This window comes from Serinus canaria, chromosome 15, assembly GCF_022539315.1.
Source record: "Serinus canaria isolate serCan28SL12 chromosome 15, serCan2020, whole genome shotgun sequence".
In the NCBI taxonomy this organism is placed as follows: Eukaryota; Metazoa; Chordata; class Aves; order Passeriformes; family Fringillidae; genus Serinus; species Serinus canaria.
This window is the reverse complement of record NC_066329.1, coordinates 2,267,377-2,290,996: the sequence shown is the minus strand read 5'-3', so window position 1 is coordinate 2,290,996 and position 23,620 is coordinate 2,267,377. Positions and strand designations below refer to the sequence as shown.

General features: G+C 43.0%; 2 protein-coding genes across 3 annotated transcripts; both read right to left on the bottom strand.

Moving 5' to 3' along the window:
* Positions 1 to 304: 304 nt before the first annotated feature.
* LOC103817996 (solute carrier family 2, facilitated glucose transporter member 11-like) lies at positions 305 to 11,432 on the bottom strand. 2 transcript variants are annotated; one of them, XM_018916419.3, is made up of 13 exons: positions 11,287 to 11,432; positions 10,262 to 10,360; positions 9,536 to 9,696; positions 8,931 to 9,055; positions 8,465 to 8,594; positions 7,732 to 7,880; positions 7,181 to 7,368; positions 6,076 to 6,186; positions 5,458 to 5,559; positions 5,085 to 5,160; positions 4,194 to 4,321; positions 3,642 to 3,861; positions 305 to 946 (listed from the first exon to the last, which is right to left on the bottom strand). In XM_018916419.3, exons 1-12 carry the CDS (start codon positions 11,308 to 11,310, stop codon positions 3,655 to 3,657), a joined length of 1,500 nt encoding a protein of 499 aa, XP_018771964.1. In that variant the 5' UTR covers positions 11,311 to 11,432; the 3' UTR covers positions 305 to 946; positions 3,642 to 3,654. The 2 variants fall into 2 exon arrangements, with proteins under 2 accessions (XP_018771964.1, XP_009090478.1); XM_009092230.4 differs by having other exon boundaries at positions 305 to 3,861.
* A 1,785-nt stretch (positions 11,433 to 13,217) lies between these two features.
* Positions 13,218 to 22,353, bottom strand: LOC103817995 (solute carrier family 2, facilitated glucose transporter member 11-like). Its single transcript, XM_009092229.4, has 11 exons — positions 22,126 to 22,353; positions 21,200 to 21,360; positions 20,586 to 20,710; positions 19,579 to 19,708; positions 18,985 to 19,133; positions 16,614 to 16,801; positions 16,166 to 16,276; positions 15,546 to 15,647; positions 15,129 to 15,204; positions 14,685 to 14,812; positions 13,218 to 14,367 (listed from the first exon to the last, which is right to left on the bottom strand). Exons 1-11 carry the CDS (start codon positions 22,219 to 22,221, stop codon positions 14,161 to 14,163), a joined length of 1,473 nt encoding a protein of 490 aa, XP_009090477.1. The 5' UTR covers positions 22,222 to 22,353; the 3' UTR covers positions 13,218 to 14,160.
* Between the last annotated feature and the right edge of the window lie 1,267 nt (positions 22,354 to 23,620).

The window sequence follows — 23,620 nt, the reverse complement described above, 5'->3', positions numbered from 1 at the left end:
ATATTTTCCCATAAATAGAAAACAATAATTTGCCTTTGTTTTGCAGTTTGCAAGGATCAAGGTCTTTAATGAGCTAATACATGGTCTTCTGCTGACCAGTTGGTGTAGGTGGTACTTCCTCAAGGGAAGTATTTCCAGTAAAGGAATGAGGTCTCCTAAAATCTAACATACTAAATTCATCATTATTTTCATAAAAAAGTTTTCCTTTGTCTCTGGACTGAAGAGGAAGATGAAAATGTTGAGCTGATGAGGGTCTCAGCAAAGATAAGGAAGAAGAAAGAGATGAGGTTTTCCTGGAAATAAATCAGAGAAAGAAAATTTTATTTTATTTTTTTGCTCCTCCTTTTACAGCATTTTGAACATGATGACAAAATGTTGACAATGAAAGCAGAGTTTAACTTCATGAAATCCGGTTTGTTTGGTTACTGTGACATGATACACTCCAGTATTTAGGTGTGAAACAGCAATTGAAATAAAACAGTTAAAATTTTCTTCTTTCTTTAAGGCAAGCTAGGGAGGGTGAGTAGTCAACATAATTGGAGATGTCTCTTGCAGATGTGTGAGAGAAAGGCCTTGGGCTAGGATTAAAACAGCTCAAAAACATTAATATTGGCAGGTTAATCATCACTTCTCTGGTTTATCAGTAACTGCAAGAGGTGCAGCAACAGTGAGCGCTTGGGAGAGCAGGGCTCCTGAGGTCTGGCACTTTGGCTTGGCGTGGTTTGGGAGGATGAATGCTGGAGATGGAAAGGCCATGAAGAAGAGGAGGAGCCCAGCAAAGCAACCTGGCTTTTTGCAGGAGACACTGGAGCTGAATCAGAGGCAGCCACTTCACCAGAAGGGACAGAGGGATCCAAGGCAGCTTTTTAAACCAGCCTTGGTGCTGTGTGACAGGGATGAACAGTCCCTCTGCAGTGCTCCAGCTTGCTTCTGCTGAGAGCAGCTCCTGCAAAAGGACCAGCAAAGAGTGAAATCAGAGAGAAGGAACTGAGACATGGAAGTGGAGGTTACTGCAGAAGAGCACTCCACTGATCTGCTCCAGTGCCAATGGTGAGCACTGATCCCAAGGGGTATTTCTCCATCTGTCTATTGAGTTAGCAACTCTCTGGCTTTAATGTCTGCTCAGCACAGGTCAGAGGTACTGCCACCTGCAATTGCATTTCACTCTGGAACCTGGGCAGACCAGGAAAGAGCAGCATGGAAGAAGATAAATGTTACATTTGTAATCCATCTGGCCTCATGCTGTCCTCAGCTCTCACAGGAGACACAGGCATTGGAAATTCCCCTGGATAACACTGCCAGGGGAGCTGCAAGCTGCACTGTCAGAGGGGGCAGAGGGAAGAGGGCATGGCAGCAACATCTGCTGAGTGGAGACACTGCTGTGTTTGTTACCTCAGCAGCCTGCTCAGAGGCAGCCATAGGCAAGCTCTTATCCTGGGAATGAAAAGTCAATAGAAAAAAATTGCAATTTGATTTGGGAAGCATCCTTTATGAACCCACCACCAATGGCTCCTGAAGATGCTGTATCTGCTTTTCTTATCATGGAGGAGGATTTGTTCATAGAATTTTGAAAGGGACTTGTGAGGGATCCACCAGTTCCCAACACAAGGAACATTACAGCCAAGCACTGGTACTGAGCATGCAAGGAGCAGTTCAAGCTCATCACAGAAGCTGTGATATGGTAGCCCCTGCATTTCTGGATATTGGCTTATTTGATGATGCTTAAACCATCCCAGCAGAACATGCAAAGCATAAATGCAAGAAAAGATCAGCCAGACAAAGGTTCTGGATTTTCAGTTTTGCTGCTCTTCTTCACATTAACTAACTAAACCACTCACAAACCATTATTTTCAAATGTACCATTTCATAACATTATCAGGCTACCAGCTAGGAGAGTAGCCTGATAGTATCACACTTGGACATGGAAGCAAGAAGATAAAAATGGTACAGAAATACCTCACCATCTAAGAAGTACAGGAATTTAATTTCTAATTTTTTTTAAAATTAGTTTTTCTAACCAGCTGGAACTTCCTTCAAAGTTTCCACGATGATTTAGACCAGAACATTAAGTCTGTGTCTTTTGATTTTTTTAATTTTAAAAGTTAGCTCTAATTTTAAAGGATTATCCCCTGCCTATCCCATTATTTTGAAAAAACTTTGCTAAATGTGTAATGCTTTATCTTTAGGAATGGCAATTGCAAAAGAGCCTCTCAGTTCTTCTGAAAGTTAATGCTAACAGTACTCACCACTTCTGGAAGGAGCTTGTTCATCTACACCAGAAGTGTGGCTGATCCCAGGCAGACAGAGTTCTGTCAGACTGAGGAGATGTTTTCTCCCATGCCTCTTCTGCACCTTCAGCTTAAATAACCATCCTACTCTGAGGCTCAGGTTAATGTTTACTTAGTATGATTTCTGTTGATTTCTTGTTTTTTGTAGCAATTGGACAATGCTTCAAATGGGTGGATTAAATATTTCAGTCCCTCAACAGGAGAGGGCCCTCTGAATAGAAACAATCCCTATCATGAGTGCTCTGTTTTGATACAGGGACTGATCTAAAATCTAAATCGGGTTTCAATTGCTGGAACACACACTGACACTTTAATATCAGAGCTTCTTCTGAGGTTATTCCTTGAGAAGCAAGCAATTTGAAATTTTTAAATAGAAAGCTCCCTAAAACTCAACACTAATTCAGACCTCAGCACAAGGATAATAAATGGGAAAACTACAGAAGGAAAGGACTTATGGTCATATTATGGCATGAAACACCATTTGTAATAATGGCAGAAAATGGAAAAATAATTGATCATCCTATACAAAGGTAGAAGAGTTTGGGGAGGGGAGTGATTGGACACTGTAGTGGCCAGCAGGACTGGCAGCCCTTGGGCAGCACAGTGCAGGGAGCAGAGCACTGAAGTGTAGGATTGTGTGTGGTGTGCAGCAGCAAAATGCAGGGTGCCCTAGAGCAGCACACAGGCAGCAGACAATGGATATCACAACTTCTCCCTTTTTTTGGGCAGTTACTTTTCATAAAATGGGCTGAATTTTCAAGCTATCTACTTTCTCAAAATCTTACTGACTGTCTCTCTCCAGGGCTCTTTTCTTCCAGCTCTCAGCACTGTGTGTATCTGTTACCCCTCGTGCCATCCTTGAGGCACCAGAACACACTACAAGAACTTCCTCCTGATTTTGCTACAACTGATCTGCATGGGGAGTGCAGCCAGGCTGCTCCAGAGGATACAAGTGAGAGTTCCTCTGTTCCAAATGCCTGGGGATCAGGGATCCCTGACAGTCACAGAGACAATCAGGACATGCAGTCACTTGATGGCAGCTCAAGGAAATAGATGTTATTCTACCTGGCATGTGTATTCTACCTGGCATTTTCATTTTACCTGGCATTTGTTCATGTGCAGTGTTCACAATCAACACTAAGTCCTCTACAGTGTAATAAAATAAAGAAATGGCATGAAAACTGTGTGCAAGAACTGTGGCTATGTTTAATCCTATCTTCACCCTGCTCTTAATCCTGAGCAGAACTTTCTTATCAAGTAAAAAACAAAGACACAAATCTTGCTGCTTTAAAATGATAGCAATGGAGAAAAACTTGAAATACAATTGTGTTATGCCAGAACAGTGGAAATTACTTTTGGTGGCTTATCAGAGCCTGGTGCAAAATGTCTTTTCTTCAGCAGCATCCTTCTCCACAGCCTGATGACGTTTCCTCTTAAACTGGCAGCTTTTGAATTTTTCTGTGATTTCAGAAGTTGACTTCCCTTTTGTTTCTGGGAGGAACAGGTAGATGAGAACCACTGAAATGATCAGGACAGCAACAAAGATGAGGAAGCAAAAAGGACCGAGAAGCATCTGGAAACAAAAAATAGAACAAGATGAGTGATTTCCTTGGCAACATTTGCACCTATAGATTCTTGAAAGTTGTTGATTTGTTCCTGTGAAATAAGGAATGGGGTCATTTTACAGAAACAATATTTATTTCTCTTTTCAGTCTGTTCTTGGGGCAGCAAGTGGTTTCTAAAGTACTGGGAAATGTTTTACATAAATGGCCTCCATATGCCATAGCAACAAGGGATTCACAGTTTTGATCATCTACAAGTCATTTCTACTCCCTGTCCAGATTAACCTAGGAATCCAGATTAAACTGACAGAGTCAAAGAGAAGATTTGAATTCAATTACATACTACAGCAAAGGGGAAAACCATTCCAGTGAAGGTGAGGCCCAGCCAAATGATGATTCCACCAATCACAAAAGCAGAGGTCCTTGTTGACAGGGTGAAGATTTCATTCATGACTGCCACAACAGCTCCAGCTGAGGGAAAAAAACCAACATAAAAATTATAGAAACAGTGTTTTAATTGACCATTTCCCATAGAAAATACCTCAGCTCTGCTACTGTGGGAATTCTGTCATCTTTTCAAGACATTCATGGCTGTCAGGTACAACCCTTACCACACCAAAGGCTGACATTTGAATTTGGAGACTTTAGTAACTATTGGCAGTGTTTAGTCAGAGAACTTCCAGAGTAAATCCTACTCTTAGGTGAATGAGGTTCTACCAGAGAGCTGCAAGTTTGGGTCTGGTGTTCCTGATGTAGGGGACTAAGGGTGATATTAAGAGAGGACAAGAAAGGACAGAGCAGTCCTAAGAGGCAGATTATGCATGCTGTCAGGGGTCAGTCTTTCACAGAGTAGGGTTCTACAGATAAGCTGAGAAAACTCTGGTATTTTAGAAAAGCCTACCTCTGCTCTTTGGCAGAGATCAGCCATCTGAACCTGTGTGCATTGAACAGTATTCACACTGCAAAATCAGTCTTCATGAATTGATTAACAAGAATTTATTTGGTTTGAACCTGTAATCCAGTGAGAGAAAAAAGGGTCCTGATTGATCTGGGAGTGATTTGTTAAAGAAATTGTTTCTTGGGTAATTAATTAATCAAAAATTGAGATTCCCTCAATCTCAATCTCAGCTAAGCTGTTGATTTTCAAAGATATACTCACACATTCTAGTTCTACTGTTATACATTCATGGTCTGTGCTTATCCCTGTGATCCAGGCTTTTATTGTGGTGCTCACCTGGTCCTAGTCCATAAGCAATGATGAACAGAAAGATGAGAATAACACTGCAGTACCTCAGCCAGAGGAACTGATCCTAGACAGAGAGAGGGAGGAGAACAAAAATCAATTTTACAGCTGTAACACAGCTGATCCAAGCTCAGGAGCAGCAATATTTTGAAGAAGCCCATGATGCTGAGCTGTGTCATAGATGCTCTCTAGACCTGCTTGACTTTCCTTACTGAACCAGAAGCAGCTGGTGGTGTCACATCTACAGAGGTGAGCTTGTATTTAGAAGACATTCTGACCTGCTGGCTTAGACATGAGAGCAAAGGCTGCTGTCCTGCACAGAGAGTTCTGATGCAGGTCCACTCCTGCAGAGACATTTGCTTACACTCAGCAGAAGGCTGATTTCAAGCAACACCAGGATCAGTGCCATCAGCAAATAACCCCCACACAGGAGCACGCGGCGTCCACAGCGATCAATGATGGAGCTCTGAGGAACAGAAACAAATATTGCCTATCACTGGAAGCATGGCAAAATCCAGCTCTGAGCCATCCAACAAATCAAGAATTCCCCTTGAGTTCTTTTTACTTCAGAGAACACAAATCTTATTGGTACCAACTTTGTTATTTTATTGAATTCCTTCTACACTCTCTAACACTGTGAATTACCATCACTGCCCAACATTGCAGCTACTTCTTAAATGCTGTAATTGATGGAAGCATGGGCCAACTGCATTTGGATGTATAGCTATACACAAATATGTGGAAATGAGTACACATATTTATGTTTGAATGACACTTCAAAAGGGATTTTTATAAGAAATTAAGATGAATGAAGATGGGATGAAACACATAAAAGTTGGGACAAAATTTGCAATGGATGGTAATAACCACTGTACAGATTTATGCACCACCACAGAAAAATTCTTTGGTTCATTAAAAGAACATTCATTTGCTTCAAGGAAGAATACTTTAATTCTTAAAACCCCAGGAAGCACTGACTTACACAGAATATGATAGAGATGAGTTCAGAGAATGAAACTCCTAGAGATACATATGGGATAATGCTTTCCTGCAGGTTGGCTGTTTCAAAAATTTCTGACGTGTAAAAGGTGATCTGGAAATAAGAAAAATAAAGCACAGTTAGATGTGAAATGTGCTTATCTAGGATCACTTAGAACTAGATATGTCCTCACTGCAAAACCAGCAATATATTATTGGGCCTTAGTAGAGGTAACATAACTGCTCCAGATGTGAGAAATCAAAAGGTTAATGGCAATCAAGGAAATGGATTTGTGAGGGGGGAAAGTAAAAAAAAAAAAAAAAAAAAAGTAGTTGAAAGGATCATATTGCCTGAAAAACATGGGAAAAGGTGTTTTGGCAAAAAAGGAAAAGGAAAGGGACAGGACAAGAGAAAGAAAAGCAAATCTTAGTCTTAGCACACCAGACATTGTCAAGCAAACAGTTCATACTGGTCTTTCCCAGCTGCTAAACAGAAGCTGCTCCTCTGCAGCATCCTTGAAGGAATGGGCACCATTTCCCTGCCAGCAGAGTGCAGAGGGAATTCCATTGCTGGCAGCTGGAATGAACCACCTCCAGCACAGGCTGACCCAGGGCTCATGGAGAGACCCCCAGACAAGTGATAACAAGAGGGGAATGACTGCCAGCTTGGGCTGCACTGGGCTCAGCCAGCTTTATGTGGAGACTGCTGAAAGGATGGTGCTTCATGGATAAATGTCCTTTCCAAATGAAATGAAACTGGATGGCATTAGCTGGCCATCTGCTATTGCAGAAGTCAAAGGAAGAGGTGCTGGGTTGCTGTCTCTTAGGATGCTTGTAACCCTTTCCTCTGCAGATTCCTTGGTTGTACCACCAGGGGAATGAAGGCACAGTGCCCTTGCAGGAACTTGGGCTGAGTTGGAGCTCTTGTACTCCCACCTGAGGAGGTCCCTGAAAGGTATGAGCAGTCCTGGGGATGATACCACAGGTGTCAGGCAGGGGGCTCTGTGTGAGGAGGAACAATGCAGACCCAGAGGAAAGGGACAAGCTGGTATTGTGGTCATTTGGAGACTTAACAGCAGATCCAAGCATAGAAAAAGGGCATACTCAACTGCACTGAGGCCACAGAGCTGCAGGCTCAGCAAAAGGAAGAGCATGGTGCACAGCTGTGGGTGCACAGATCCTTCTCTCAGCACCTCTAGGACATTCATGATTTTGGTGCCTTTTGTTATAGTCTTTTCCTTCATCAAGTCATCAAATTCTGTTTGATAATTCCCTTCTCCCCAGAGTTGCTTCATGGCTACAGAAGAGACAGAATGAAGTATACTCCTCCATCATTTAATCCACTCATCATTATGTGTTTTTCAACTTTTAATGACACTAAACATTTGCACTTGAGTTCATGCTTTGATTTATCAGTTACTGAGCAAAGGACTGGAAGGAACATCACTTACTGGAGCATGGTGAAACTTCCCTGGAAAATGCTGTAGCAGTTAGGGGTACATCTTAAATGTCTCTGATGACTCTGCTTGGTCTGGAGGACTTTAATCATGCAATTATCAAGAAATCTGTGGCTGGCTAATAGAAAAGCCAATTCCTGCTGTTAGCTTCACTTTCCCAGGAGTAATGTTTAACAAACTAAGGATTTAAAGTTTTAATTTACCTTTCAAGCAACCAGCTTTGTCTCCTTTCTGCAGCAAGAGATAGGGCGGGGACTCAGGAAAGAATGGCAAAAAGATCAGTTGAATCAATGCCACAAGCCCAGAGAAGGACAATAGCACGTTCCACATGTCTTCAGTCCCTAAAAGTTCTCTATGAAAGCATGTTAGAATCTATTTATAGTCCAGTAAAATTACAGTTTATAACTAAATAGGTATTTTCTAAATTCTAGGCTAGCTAAAGAGATACAGTCATTGAAAAGTTCAATTGAAATAGATGATGTTTAGGTTAGTGACAGGAAAATAGACTAATACTTTATTTCTTCTGCCAGACTGATATTTTTCTTGGACTTTTAATTTCTGACAGTGAAAATACTCCCACAACAGCTCTCTGAACCAACACTGCAACTCTGTACGAAGTTACCAAGAAATTAGCAAAACTTTTAGATCTCACAATGTTTATCAAGACTATTTACATACAATCTTTTCTTATTAACTGCACCTCCAGAGACTGAGTCTTCCTTTCCCAAGGGAAAGGCCTTTCTGTCCCCAGGGAATGACCATGGAAACCTCAGTGACTTGTATGGGGTAGATGCCTCCTCTTTGACTGCTTTAGTTAAGCAAAATAAAACCCCACCCTTGGTGTATGTCTGATTCTGGGACTGGGAGAACACCACTTCCCTGCTATATAGAGGAAAAATAAATATAAAACAGGCAGAGAGGGAGTAGCACAGGCACCTTAATCCAAGAATTCGTGCTAGAGTTTTTCCTAGTGCAAGAAACACTGTGGAGGTCACGTTCATAAATCCACGCAGCTTCTTGGGTGAGATCTCTCCAGCATACTGAATATGGGCATTCATATGTATTCCTAAAGGGAGAAGACAGGAGAGAGCTAAAGCTGTGGAAAGAAAGAGACAGGGTCCCTTTTCAGTTCCCTTTCAGCTCTCTCCTCTCTCTTCTGAACGTTTTTCCATTTATCCTCTGCAATAAAGGGCTGAAAAGGTACCTTTTCCTTCAGTCAGGATGTTTAGCTAATCCACCAGATCTCTCTACAAGAGCTCTTGAAGGCAAAGGACAGCTCATCTTCCCTTGCCCCAGTCTGCTCCTCGTTCCACTGGGTTCCAGCACATTCCTGGGTACTCTCAGCAGGAAGATCTCTGTACCCAGCCCAAAGTCCCATTACCATTAAAGTGGGGAGTCCTACCAGCAGCAATGCCCTCGAGGAAGCGCCCGGCCAGGATCAGCTCAAAGGCCTTGGCTCTCCTGCTGGAGCCAGTGAGCAGTGCTGCTGCTATCAGCACCCCATCGTTGAGCAGCAGACTTTTCTTCCTGCAACAGTGAGCAAAAACTGGCTATGACCCATGCTTTACTTTGTCTTCCTGGACTGATGTTTGACTCTTCTCTGTATTTACAGACCAAAGCCATGGCCATGTTTAAACCCATTGCTTTATAGGACAACCCAATCTGGTTATAAAAAGGCATGATGTCTTTGCAGAGGAGTGGAAAGGGAGAAGCTGGATTTCTCTTCCTCATTGTGGGAGCAAACCCTGAGGCTGAAGGAAACTCCTGCAGGGTAGAATGCCAGCAAAACGATGGGAATTGTATGTCAACAAAAGCTGTGACAAGGGAATCAGAAATATCTGCCTGTTCTTGTCTCTCCAGTGCACCCGGGTGTAGTTTTACATGCTAGGTAAATTCTGCAACAGCAGGGGGCAGTGAAATTCTGGTATCCCATCTTTTAGTTGACTAATATTTATTAGCTTCCCCTGTTATACCTCTGGGTAGCAAGGTGCCGGGAAATGTACTTACTTTCCAAATTTTGCAGTCAAGTAGCCACTGCACAGACAGCCTATCATGCCACCCATGCAGTACATAGATACAATGAGGGACCACAGCAGCATCAGGGTCTCCTGGGGCAGCACAGAACCATATCGCTCCAGCCAAGTTTCATTGATAAACTTCTGAATGTACTGGGACAAAATAGAGATTTTCATTCTACTAATCATAATGTTCTTCATAATGTTTACAATTTTAAAAAATTAGATTAATAGTTGTGACTAAAAGCATGGTTATAGGACATTTGTTTGCAAATAAGGATTGATATTTCCTCTCATACAGCCTAATAGTGTACAAGAATCTTTCAAAAATCAATTATACTCTATAGTGTGTTGAATCCTACCTCTCCTACACCAAAAAATTAGGACCTTATATTCATTATAGTAAAGTGCAAATGTTCTTGTGGCCAGTAATGGATATAAAGAGAAAAGGGCTGAGCTGAAGGCTGACTCCATCAGCTATTTTGGGTTTTTTTCTCCATGGCATAAACTTTAAGGAGGTATCTCAATATGTTGTTTCCACAAAATTCAGTGGGAAGTTGTCTTTGGAGCACAGACCTTGCAGTCATACACACTTTGACAGTGACAGTATGGCATTGGAAGCAGCTGGGAATAAGAGCTTTTGTTTTGTAAAGCATTTGCAAAGTGCAAGATGAGGAACAGTTAGAGATGGGAGTTTCTTTTCTCCAGCTTTTCCTACCAGAGAAGTGTAATTGATGACAGACATTTGGAACCCAGACAGGTGGGTTCCACCAATTCCCAGCACCACAATCATTAGCAACAGCCTCCGGTATTGAACCTGCAGAGAGAAGGGAACACATCCTAAGCTCCTGACACCAGCAGTCCTTTCAGACCATGAGATGATTTACAGCACTTTACATCTTCACACTTCCATGACTAAGAAACCTTTAACATGCAAAAACCCATCTTGAGTTTCACAATAACCAAGCAAAATTAATTTGTTAAATAATTAAAATCCACATCTGCACATTCTTCTGTGTTCTTCTCCTGGCTACTAGCAATCTGAAAAGATACATTCTCTAATTCTGTTAGTTCTGCTAACCACACAAAACAAAATTCATAAAAGCCTTGTTGAGATCATTTGTTTTTACCTTTGTCCTAGAAAGAAGCTACAGCTTTCTTGAATTCCTTTTTGCTTTCATCTTTGCCTCCTCACTGGGACAGTGTTCACCATTTTCCAGAGATGACTCAAGTCTGTCCTCTCAAAACTTTTTTTTTTACATTTCACTTTTATCAACCCTTTATGAAATGACATTTTTAGAGGTCCTATCTGAATTACTCCTATTGGAAATGCTGTGTTTCCATGATGTACACTGAATTTCAGAGCATTTCTCACAAGCACTAATGTTTTCAGGCATTTAGCCAGGTCACATTTTAAACCCATGAGTATCTTCAATTGTCCTTGAGAACACAGAGCAGTAGAGTGGGGAGTTTTTCCTGTTTTGTGTTTTTCACTGATACTGTGTTCTCTATCTCCCCCCAGATTCCCATCTTTCCTGGTTTCCCAGGTCCTCTTTTAAACCTCTCACTGTTTTGCATTGCTAATGTATTTTCTGCAGATGCCATTTAGTCAGTCATTGCTCAACCAGTGTCGTCCCAAGCTCTGTTGCTCATTTTTATTACAAGAAGGATTCCCTTTGCTGCAATCTTAGACCATGCTGCTGTTAGTGACCAGGGCTAGAACACAAGAATTTGGATACTCACCAGGTCTGAGAGGAACCCAGCCATTTCCCTTTGAAACCCTGCCTGCTCTGAGAGCCCTTGTCAAGTCTGCCAGATGAGAGAGATGGGCTCCACACTGAGATTGTAAGGCTTTGGGATCACAGCACAGAAGTTAAATTCTAACTGTGTGGCTTTTAGCAAATTGTGTCCTCCCCTGACACTGGCCAGGGCCACTTCTTGCTGGTTTAATTATTCTAAGACCCAGATATGACAAGCTGATTACAACATTGGTCAATGTTTATCCTTCTTGAATTGGGAGCACTGGCCCTTACTCACACTGCTACAACCCCTGAGTGCTCCTGTTGTGTGAGGAGTCAGACAGTGCCACCAGCTTCCCTTCAGTGGAACAGGGTCCCTCTTCACCTCTCTGAAAAGCAGCTTGGGGAGGGGAGGTTTTCCTCCCCTCCAGTCTGCAAAAGGCCTTTAGAATTGGAGCTCAGCCCTAGTGCCTCTTCTTGCCTGCTGGAAAAGTTACAATTGCTTGAACAATTTCCCAGGTGCAGGAAATTAAGTATTGGAATATTGGAACTTTGTGTCCTTGCTAACACTCAGTTCTTTACAGAGGTGCAGAGTTTTTCCAGAACCGCTCAGAGGCCTCTCTGTAATGGTGGAATTGACCCACTGTGTGCCAGGGCACAATGCCACATCTCAGTGGGCAAGGAGCTGATGAGCCTGGGAAAGGAAGATTTTTCTTTGAGCTGAGGATGGAAGGAAGGACACACATGGCAGCTCTGGACCTTCCTGGAGAGGTCTCTAAACACTGTCTGTGTCCAGTTTTTAACTGCTAGTTGATCAAGCAGTCCCTGCAGAGCCCTGTTCCTCTTCCTCCTGTTGTCTGTGTCCCTCAAGAATACTCCTACTGCTGTCTCATTTTCATCTGGCCTCACACCATTGTTCAGTGCTGTACAATGGAAAAAAGCAAGCCTGAAATGCAGGTAGAGGTAATCAAGCAAGCCTTAAATGTAGGTGGAGGTTTTGTTTCTTTTCCTAAAGAAGAGGACAAGGTGCATCCCTCCACCTAGGACTTGAACACTACATAAACTGTGCTTTTTCCAGACCCAGTATAGAGCTCACCCAATACCCTGGACTTGGAGGGATTTTGTTTTCAGAGATGCCCTGTGTTGCACTTGTGTGACCCTGGATCCATCCTGGATCCTGGAACTGCAGATTCACAAGTACTTCTTTAACCTTTATTCCCAATCCATGACAGTTTATGGCAGTGTTAATGATTTACTACATTTCCCCTCTTGTTGACAGCTTTTAGTAGCAGGGGAGAAGTAAGGCAGAACACAATCATGCTGTAGAAAGACATGCATAAGGAAATGAGTTTTTAATGTCTTGTAAAACAGTAAAAACTTCCCCCCTGGGAACCAGTAAGTTTGAGAAAGGACCAAGCCAAATATGAACCTTTAAAATAATCAATTACCTAATATTTTCTTTTCAAAACACCTCCAATGCTTCTTTTTTTCCCCCCTGCATTTTTGACCACAAAAAAGAATGTATGCTGGTTATTAAAGTGGCACTGTGCAATCAGTGATCTCAAATCTTGAAACAATAAACTTTATTTAGTTTTTTTGGTAGTGTGATGATTGTCCTGGGAAGGATGGCTGTGTTAGGAAAGTTCCCTGGTCGTGGCATTAGCTTTTGGCACTGCCACAAATACTGCTGGAGGACAATGTGAAGATAAAATAGCAGGAGAGCTTAGGGATGTGAAAGAAACTGCTGCTCAATATTCAGATCCTTTTGCATTATTTATTGTGCAGCATCTGCATCAGTTGGTATTGAAGATCTCATCTCCAGAACAAGACGCACACAGCATTCCTTGAGCCCACAAACACTACCCCAGAAGGTGGGGCCTCCTCTGTCCCTGCCTCTTCACTCAATGAAAATCAATCCAGGCACAATCAGAAGGATGTGTTTCCCTAGTCACTGCTTTTTATTGCCTTATCAGAAAACTGTAAAGTATGAAGAAGACAAAAAACTGTCATGTCATATAGCAATGAACACAGATGTGATGATTTTTACCAGGTTTTATAATGAAAATGGGAAGTATTCAGAGACCTGGAAAGAGAACAAACAGTCACACATATGGGTTAAATTCCCTCTTCTCTGTCTCATCAGGACCAGGCCCTCTCAGGCCTCAATCCCACTGAAACCCAGTGTTCTCCAGGCTGGAGAGACACTGCACAGTCATTGCCAATGTAGGAGGAGAATCTGCACTCTGGATTTGCCCACTCATGATTTCCTCTCCTCTGCTTTCTTTGCTCATTGCTTTCTTTCAGTGCTGACATATCTCTGTTTTTCCCAACAGAAGAATCTTCAAGATTGTAAACATGGGGGAACATTGCTTATTGATTCTGCCTGCTGCTGGGCAAGGCACTCTTCTTTCACTGGATTAAACAGCTAAACACTTCTTTTCCTGTGAACTGAAGCTTCTTCTCTGGGAAAGCTAGCTCATCAGCACTGACTTGTTAGTAGGAGCAGATTATTTCAGTGTCAAAGCTCTGTCTTCTTTGCAAGTTTGCTGGACCTCTGGACCTTCCAGAGTCACTTCTGCCAACAATGGAGTCCTGGTTTTGCCAAGAAAATAGCAGATCCTGTGTTTTCAGTTTATAACTGCAAGCTTGGAGGGACTGACAAAGATCTTTTTTTTCCTCTACAAACTGTGTTTAATTTTTTTCTGCAGAGGAATTAATTCAGCTCATATTTCAGGACCTGGAGAGAACCACCAAGTTCATGCTGCACCCTGTACTGAAGGTGATTTTTTTTGGTGGAGCTATAGTTTCTCTCTTGTTTAGTGAGACTTTTGGACACTACAGTAATAAAAGAGCAAAATATGAAGTGGAGGGTTTGTTCCTAAAGCCTAGTAACAGTCACCACTGAGCAGTTACTCTGCTCCAGGGCTGCCTGCCCCTTCTTCCCACGGTAGTTCAGGCGGTTGAACTCCTCCTTGACCTGCAGCATGGTCTTTCCTTTGGTCTCTGGCAGCACCAGGAGTACAAAAATAGCCATGCACAGAGAGTATGTCAGGAAAATGATGAAACAGAAGTTGCCAAGACCTTCCTATAGGAAAACAAAGAGAAAAAATGTGTTCATATACATTTATCTTGATTTCTTGCTCTTCTGATATAGAGTTTCCGGGTTCGTATTTACTAAAAGAAGTTGGTCAGAGACTTAATGGATATAAATTCTGCTTCAAATGACATCTGACAGTGTCAGTGCCTCTGTCACTGCATCTGTGATGCCTATGTCACTCTAACTTGTGTAGAGTTAGAAGTATTTTGTGGGTTTGCTACACTTCCAGTAAACATCTGGTTAAAATGGAAGAGGCCATCAGAACTGCAATTAATTTGGGCTCTGTTGCATGAAGTGTTGCTTACCACAATGAAAGGGAACACAAGCCCAAGGATGAAGAGTTGGATCCAGTTTATAACACCATTAAAAACATAAGCAGCTGGTCTGTATGACTGAATAAATATTTCTGTGGTCAAGGGGCATACGACTCCACCTGAAAAAAATATTGAAGAAAGAAGGAAACTTAGAAATTTTGCAAGATGCTTTTGTACCTTATACTTCATTTTGCTGCATAAGTTCATGGCTTTAAGTGGCCTGGAAGTGTCTGAAGTGGTGTTTGGCTCTTCAGCAAAAAGGCATGTAGGAATGCAATAGGAAATGAATTTTACCTCCTTCCATAATATGGAGGGAAATATCAATACCTCTACTGAATCAGAAGTAGGGATTCATGCCTATGGTGGAACAGCTGTGCTGGGATCCCTCCTGAAGGCTGCAGAATAGATGAAACCATTCCAGTAAAAAATACCAACCTGGCCCAATGCCAAAGCTCATGATGAAAACAAAGACAAGTGCAACTGAGCAGTATGGTACCCAGAAATAGGAGTCCTGTGGTAGGAAATGAAAAGCAAATAAAATCAGAAAATAAAATTTTATTTATCTAGCTCCATTACAAATGCTCATCACTACTAAGTATGTCCATGTTTAACATAGAGCTATTTCCTCTACTTTCAGAAATGTCATGAGATAGCCTTGGCAGTGATCTTGGTTGTGTAAAACTACTGTCTTCAATCCAATGCACATGGCTGGGAACTGACCTCTATGAATATGATGGTTAGCCCCAAAAATACTTCTACTACTAAAAAGTGATTTGTGGGGCTGGCAATAGTCATGAGATCTGTCATACAAGAAAACATGGGCACAGCTCTAACGCATCAGAGGGGTCTTACCTGCAGTGAGAGTGTGACTGTGAGGAGCCCTAGAGCCAAGGCCATCACGGCGTAGTTCTTCCACAGCAGTGTCTTCCTCCCTGCACGCTCAATGAGGAAGCCCTGCAAGCAGGAGGAGATCTGCCAGCTCCCAGGGACAGCCTGAGGGCTGCTCCACCTCTGCCTTCACTGGCCCCATCTGGGGAGCCTGAGCAGCACCAGGGGCTGGGAGGTGCAGGGCTGCAGGGAGCACTGTCTGGGCAGAGGAGGTCAGAGCTGCTGTCATGCAGGCAAAGGAGAGCCAGGCAGGAGAGCAGAGTGGGAATGCTCACACTGCTGTGATTCCTACAGCCCTGGGTCCTACTGACACATGACATCTGCCCTTCCTCCAGGGGGAAACTGGGAGCCCCAAGTCTGGCCCAGAATGGGTTGTGATTTTGACAGAGAGACTCTCAGCTCTTTCCAGAAGCTGAACAGAAATGTCCATGTTTGCAGGGTGTGGGGAGAGGACTTTATCTGATCGGTTCCATGGTTGATTTGTTGCAAAAATTTGTCTCCTGAAGCTCCATTTACAGTATTTCTAAAGATCAAAGGGAGCAATGTATTACAGCAGAACAAAATTCAGCTGGAATGCCACTTACACACAGAACTGTGGAGAGGATCTCAGTGGTCCCAATCCCCAGGGAGACATAATGGGTTTGAGCAGGGGGGATTCCAGCCTTTGTAAAGATACTGTATGCATAAGAGTAAACCTGGAAAGAATAGAAATTTGTGAAAGCTGTGCACATGTGGCCATGTTTATACTAGTGTCTGTATTTTTGGACAGAAAATAACTAAGCAGACCTTAAAAAATAGAAAACCATCTTATCCTAACAGGGTAATCCACAGAAATACCTTCAGAAGACACTTGCTAAAACACAGCTCTGGATTCATCCCAGGTCCCAAACTTCCAGGGAGAAAGATTGTAACAAACAGTGCCAACAGATCCCTCCTTAGGGCAGTGCTGCAGTCACTCCCAGCCCCTTGCAGAAGTTACTTTTGCTGAGGAGCCTGCCAGCCTTGCAGGGCAGAGCAAAGCCCTGCACGTACCACGTTGGCCCCGAGGAGCTGGATGCAGGAGACCACGAGGAGCAGGGTGATGAGCTGCCAGCGCACGGCTCTGTCCCGCAGCAGGTCCCAAACGCTCTTCGCCTTCTGGTCACCAATGGCTCTCTGCTCTGACATCATGTCATTGATTTCAGCCAGATGGTCCCCATCCCCCCAGAGCTGCTTCACAGCTGGAAGGAGAGGAGGAGAGGTGACCAAGCTCACCGGCACAGACATGAGTCCAGAAGATTATTTCCTGCTTTGTAGAGTATCTTATTAGAACTTCATGCTCTTTTCTTGCGTGAACTTCCTAGAGCTCTGGGCTCAGGTGTGACACAGGTCCACATCATTACTGTCTGGTTTTACCGCTAAATCTTAACATGACCTCACCTGTGGCCACATTTCTCTTCACAGAGAAAGCAAGACACAACTTCCCACAGATTTTATAGGATTCACAATTCTCTGAACCTCAGAGAAAGAAAAAACAATTCTTACCTCATTTACTGCTGCTGTGTTTTAGAACAAGTAGAATGCATTGTAGAAAATTGTTTACCTAAAGAGAACTGGTCATTAGATTCTAGTGTAAGTGTTGTTTACCTAAAGAGAACTGGTCATTAGATTCTAGTGTAAGTGTTTTAATTCATTAACCAATTAAATCCACGTGTGTGTCAAGACTGTCAACTGACAGTCACAATATTCTGTGCAGTTGATGTAGTACTTGTGCAGTTTCAGCTTAGATGTAATGTAATATAGAATAATAAATAGTATATACTTATAACATAGTATTATTTGTAATAGTATTATTACAAGTAATACAAATATAGTACTATTTGTAATATAGTATAAGAGAGTAATTAATTGACCTTCTAATATCCATAGAGACCTCCTCATCATTTCTCCCTTCGTCTGGATTGCTTTAATTTCTGATACTCACCTGTGGCCAATAGCTGCTGACTTACATGGAAAGTCACACTTACATTTTTACCAATCCTTCCCTGAACACCTTCCTGCTAAAGGTGCAGTTCTAGTGCACACTCCAAAACATAGACAAGATAAAATGACTCCTACATATAAAAAATAAGTTTACATCCAAGGAGTTCTATCTTTTGATAGTTAAATACCTATTGTATTTGCAGGGAATGCCCTGACGAAGGCAGGAATGATGCATCTGACTCCATGTTCTCAGAAGGCTAATTTATTACTTTATAATACTATATTATATTAAAGAATACTATACTATACTATACTATACTATACTAAAGAATGCAGAAAAGACACTTACTGAATGCTAAAAGATAATAATGAAAACTCGTGACTCTTTCCAGAGTCTCAACACAGTCTGGCCCTGATTGGCCAAAGGGACAAAACAACTCACACCAGAATTCAATGAAACAATCACCTGTGGGTAAACAATCTCCAAACACATTTTACATGAGCAAAACACAGGAGAAGCAAATGAGATAGAATTGTTTTCCTTTTCTCTGAGGCTTCTCAGGACAAAAAACCTGGGTGAAGGAATTTTTTCAGAGAACGTGAATGCTACAAATACCGACAGCGGCTGTTGCTCAGTTGCTGTCAGTAGCTGCTGTTTGGGTTACTGAAGAACTGGAATGCTCACAGGTACAGCATGACAGTGCAGAGCCTCTCTTTCTCACACGGAGAAGATACTGTATCTGTACTCTGACTGCTCAGGGCAGAATCTGCCTTGCTGGAAATACAAGCTCTGTGTGATCACCTCCCTTGAAGGACCCTGGCAGAGTGTAGAGAAATACTAGTGCCAAGAGAGCACTAATATCCAAACAAATTGTATTTGCATTCCCCCTAGGTGAAGGAAAGAATGATGACTCTGACTCCATGTTCTCAGAAGGCTAATTCATTACTTTTTGATACTATATGATATTAAAGGATACTATATTATACTAAAGAATACAGAAAGGATACTTAATGCTAAAACGATAATAATGAAAACTCCTGACTCTCTCCAGAGTCCTGACACAGCCTGGCCCTGATTGGCCAAAGAGCCAAAACAACTCCCAGCAGAATGCAATGGAACATTCACCTGTGTGTAAACAATCTCCAAACACATTCCACACCAGCACAGCACAGGAGAAACAAATGAGATAAGAATTGTTTTCTTTTTTCTCTGAGGCCTCTCAGCTTCCCAGGAGAAAAATCCTGGGCGAAGGGATTTTTTTCAGAGAATGTGAATGTGACAAAAACAGAAGAGGCTGACTTTCATTTAAGCTGAAGGTACTTTCAGAGCCAAAACACCAAGAGTCTTTTTCCTACCTGGACCTTTCTTCCGGGCTCACCTGGGGCTTACAGTATTTTCCCCCTTTTCCTGAAATGAATGCTTTATGGCCCATTTCCTTACCTTTGATGCATCCCTCCTTGTCCTTGCGGTCAATGAGCAGGTAGCGGGGAGAGTCTGGGAAGAAGGGGAGGGTGAGAAGCTGAACAAGCACAGGGACTGCATTGGCTGCCAGCAGAATGGGCCAGAGAGCCTCCACTCCAAGAACTTCTCTGGAACAAAAGCAGCAGGGTGAGAGGGGCTGAGGCACGGTGTGTGCTGGCCATGTGAGCAGAGGCAGACACAGTGACAGCTCATCCCCAGCCCTGCTGGCAGTCTCCGGCAGGGAGTGCAGAGGGGCCTCGCCTGCAGCCCAGGAGCTGCACGGTGCCGGCTCCTGCTGCTCCCTGCAGGGCACAGCAAGGGCCACCCGTGTCCTCCCGTGTCCTGAGGGCTCACAGGGACCGACAGTCCCAGCATGAGCGCTGAAGGAAAACCTGCAGGGGCTGATCCCTCTGCTTTTGATCCAAATAGGCTCCATTAGCATTATTACAAGATCCCTGAGTTACCAGACTGGTACTGACTGCCCCAAATAGCAGCCCCTGGGCACAGGTGTGCATTGATATATGCATGTATTTTAATAACAGAAGAAATTGAGTATGTTTCAGACTCTCTTACCTGAGACCCAGAGCAAATCCTACAAATTTTCCAAGAGCAGAGAAGGTGGAAGCTGTTATGGCAATCAACCCACGGAGCTTCCGTGGGGCACATTCCCCAGCATACATGATATGGACATTCTGAGTTAGACCTGCAGGGACAAAGCACTGTTAGGGCCATGCAAACCCTCACAGGTCTGGTGTTTTGGAGGAGACCCCTTTGGACAGTGCCTATAGGGCTGGCTCTCAGATTTACTTTTATCTGTGCTGAGGATGTGGCTGCCTGACAAGAAGCATGTCCCCCATACCATGGCCTTGTGCCTTTGCTAAATATTTCACTTTGTAAGTCTGGGCCTCTGAGAAATCTGTCCTTTAGCAGGCTGGCCTTCCCTTACATTATTTCCTACAGCCCCTTATACAGACAGGGCTGTGATTTCTCCCTCTAGTCTTAGATGACATTTTTCAGTGGCTATGTGCTTTCTTTTCTCCTTGAAACCATCAAGTTGGCAAATGTTGTACATTCTATTTGCTCAGTGACTTAATTTTTATCCTCTCAATTTTTTTTCCTGATTAGTATTATCTTTATCCAACTGCTCAGAGATCAAAAGCACTGGCAGAATGTAACCTTCTGAGGCATCTGGGAATTAGAATTGAAAATTCTAACTGAACTGCTTGGAAACCATTCCCTTGCCTGTAATGGGGAGGGTAGCATCAGCCACAGTGAAAAGCATCAGGAGCAACAGAGGCCAGTTCTCTATCAAGTGAGCATGCTTCCCTGAAATATTGTTTGTTTTGGCTTTTTCACAAGTTGGCAGTAAAGATACAAGAAAGACAAATGGAGATGTCATACATTACTAATGTAATTATGTTTGTGGTTTCTTATTTAGTTAAAAATGCACTCAGCTATCATGTTCTCTGCAGAATGTAGTAAAAAATCTATGCTCTGTTTACTCAGGCTGGTGAGTCCTTGTGACCCTCAGCCACTGCTCTTCCCAGTCTTTCATACCACAGGCAGGAATGGCAATTTACCTCCACAGACTCCAGAAAATAACCTTCCAGCAATGATCATCTCAAAAGATCCACACAGCCGGCTGAGTCCCATCAGAGCTGCACCCAGCAGAGCAGGGATGTTGGAAAGCAGCATGGCCTTCTTCCTGGAATTCATGCAAATAAATGTGAGCATGGTTACTGCCCTTGCCTCACTCAGCCTGACTGGAGTGGCATGAACTGTACCATGGTTACAGACTCAGTGCTGGCTTCTGAGATCAGCTGAAGTAAATGGGAAATGGCAATGGGGAAACTTGTCACAGACTGATCAGTTAGTTGAAGCGCCTCTATAGTCAATATCTACACTGGAGAACAAGCTTTGTGAGTGGTTATCTCTGAAATGCTCTTTAAAATGCATGTACTTCCTGTATGACTTCCCTGGTCTAGATTTGTTTTGGACTTCATAGGGAGAGGGTATGATTTTCCTTGTGATCATTGGCAGATTTTCCATTCTGTTCCTTCACTATACTGGCCTTTAATTTGAAGCCTGGGCTGCTCCCAATGCCCCATTCCAAGCAGTGTTTCTCCTGAGACACAGTTTATCTGTCTGCAGCAGTGGCTGCAAAGAGCAGCACTGGTGTAAGCACTCTGCCTACCTTCCAAACCGAACACACAAGAACCCAGCACAGGAGGAGCCCAGGAGCCCACCAATGCTGTAGATGGACACAATGAGGGACCACATCAAAGTGATCATCTCTGCACTGGGAGAGGAGCCATATCTCTTCAGCCAGGTCTCATGGATGAAATTCTGGATGTACTTTAAAAGAAAAAAAAAAACAACAAAAACCAATGGACTCAGTCAACATGTTTTTGCATAATTGTGCTGCTTTTAAAATTCTCTTACCTGCTTACATTTCTATCAATAACCTTAGTTGAAATCTTAGCCCCAGTAGGAATTTTGCCATTACCATCCCTGGAGCTTTGCCTGGATGTTTTAGCAATGAGATCCAATGAATAAAGACATCAATATTAAAGATCAACTGTGAGTGCCAGTAAGGGAATAGTAGGCTGGTCTTCTGTTTCTGTGCTAAACCCTGATTTTTTCTCTCCCTGATCTTTTCCTGCCATTCCCACTCATCTGTGGTGATAGTATGAGCTCAGTGTCCTTGTGACAAACACCAACCCCAGTTTTTCTTTTCCAGCTGCAGGTAGGGGTGCTGACCTCAGCTTTAGAGCTACAGCCCTCCCCTACCCTATTTCACCTTGCAGCCACTTGGAAATAGTGTACCAGGCACTCCCTGAGTGATGCAGAGAGGAGAATGCCCTGGGAGCAATTCCACTCAGTAGGGAAATAGCTGACTTTATGGATATTATTCACCCTTCCCTTTCCCAGTTCTGTCACATCAGACAGAAGTTCAAACCTCACAAAACACAAGAGCAGTAGCAGCTGCTCTTAGAATGAATAAACCACAATAATTAATTTTGAAAGCACAAGTAAAAAGTTAGCCATTGCAAATAGGGGCATGAATGCCTGAGAACAGTGGAATACTGGTAGCTCACTCTTGGAGCTCTCCATGCTTACCTCAGCAGGAGAATTGATAATGGAGACCTGCAATCCATAGTGGAAGGTTCCAGTCATGCCCAGGACAAATGCCAGGAGAAAAAGGTTCCAGCTCATTTTCTTGCAAGAAATAAAACCAGCAAACAAACAGGTGCAGCTATCTAGACATGTTTCCAAATGTGCTGTACTTTCCTTGGGAGCTCTAACAATCTCAGCAATGCCACACACCTGCCTCCCCAAAATCAAGGAGCACTAGGAAACCACAGCTACTGAAGCACAGGGCAGTGAGAATGCTGAGGAGAAGCAAAGCTCACAGATGCCTCCCAGAATCCAGTTACACACTTCAGTGCTTCAGCCTTCAGCTTTGGCTATCTTAATCTGCACTGTCATAGTTGTGGGAGCATAGTGCAATGTGCAAAAGCATTTTGTGAACAATTCCATCTATTTGTACTTTCTCCTCCTCCTTTCCTACTGGTAATCTATCTCACCTAAATGAATATTTTGCTCAGTGACTTGGCTGAGACTAGATAAACATTTGGGGACTGAAGGGCATTCCTGCTTTCATAGTTTATTCACCTTTTCTTAGAACTCTCTGATAGGAGGTGTAGGACTGCAATACATGCACCTCCACCCCTCCCACTGCCACTGCTCCCTGTTAGTGGGGACATTCTGGCCAGCAACAGGAGAGTGGTGCTGCACCTCTGTGCCTGGAATATTTCATATTCAAACAATCACTGCCAAGCACTTACAAGCCAGTTTCTAATCAGGGGAATGTCATTGCGTGATTGGGCATCAAACCTCTTCACACCAGCTTGCATGCAAAGCTAGTCACCCCTACTGGCAGTCTGGGTCTTTCCTGGTGCTTTCTCTGGCTACTGTGGAAAAAGCTCCTTTTTATATAGAGAAAGAGGAGTCTGAGTTATTATTTCAATGCATCATTTTGTATGGGAATAAATCACATGGGACTCCATTTTCTTCATGGTGGAAAAAGGTCATTCTTTATTGACATAACCCCTCTTTCATACAGCTTACAGACCTCGTGTGGGACTCCAGTTGGATAGTAGTTTTCTTGCCATTTTCTTTGTTGGTCAGTAACAAGATGTTATTCTGTATTGATTGGTCACTGAAACTCTTGATATCTACCTGCAGGAAGAGTTGTTTGTGAAAGGCAGTTTTCATTTTTCTATCTGATGGTGCAAAAACAGTTTATGCAGGTCTAAGTTTTTTTTTCACCCACGAATAGATTGTTATGTTAACAAATTGCTCACAACAGGATTGCTTTCACATGGGAACTTGCAAAATGCTGGCTTTGACAAGGCCAGCCACTGATTCCAGGACAGCAGGCTTGATTTTATGAAGCCTTTCTCAATGTTTTTTCTACCTAATTGCAACAATTTTGTCCTTTCACAGTGTTAACGCTCCCTTTGGTTTTTATGAAATTCCTGCTGTGTGGTTTGTCCTTGTGTTGGTCACTGATGCAGCTGAGGAGAGCCGGGAGCTGTGTGCCCCGCTGAGC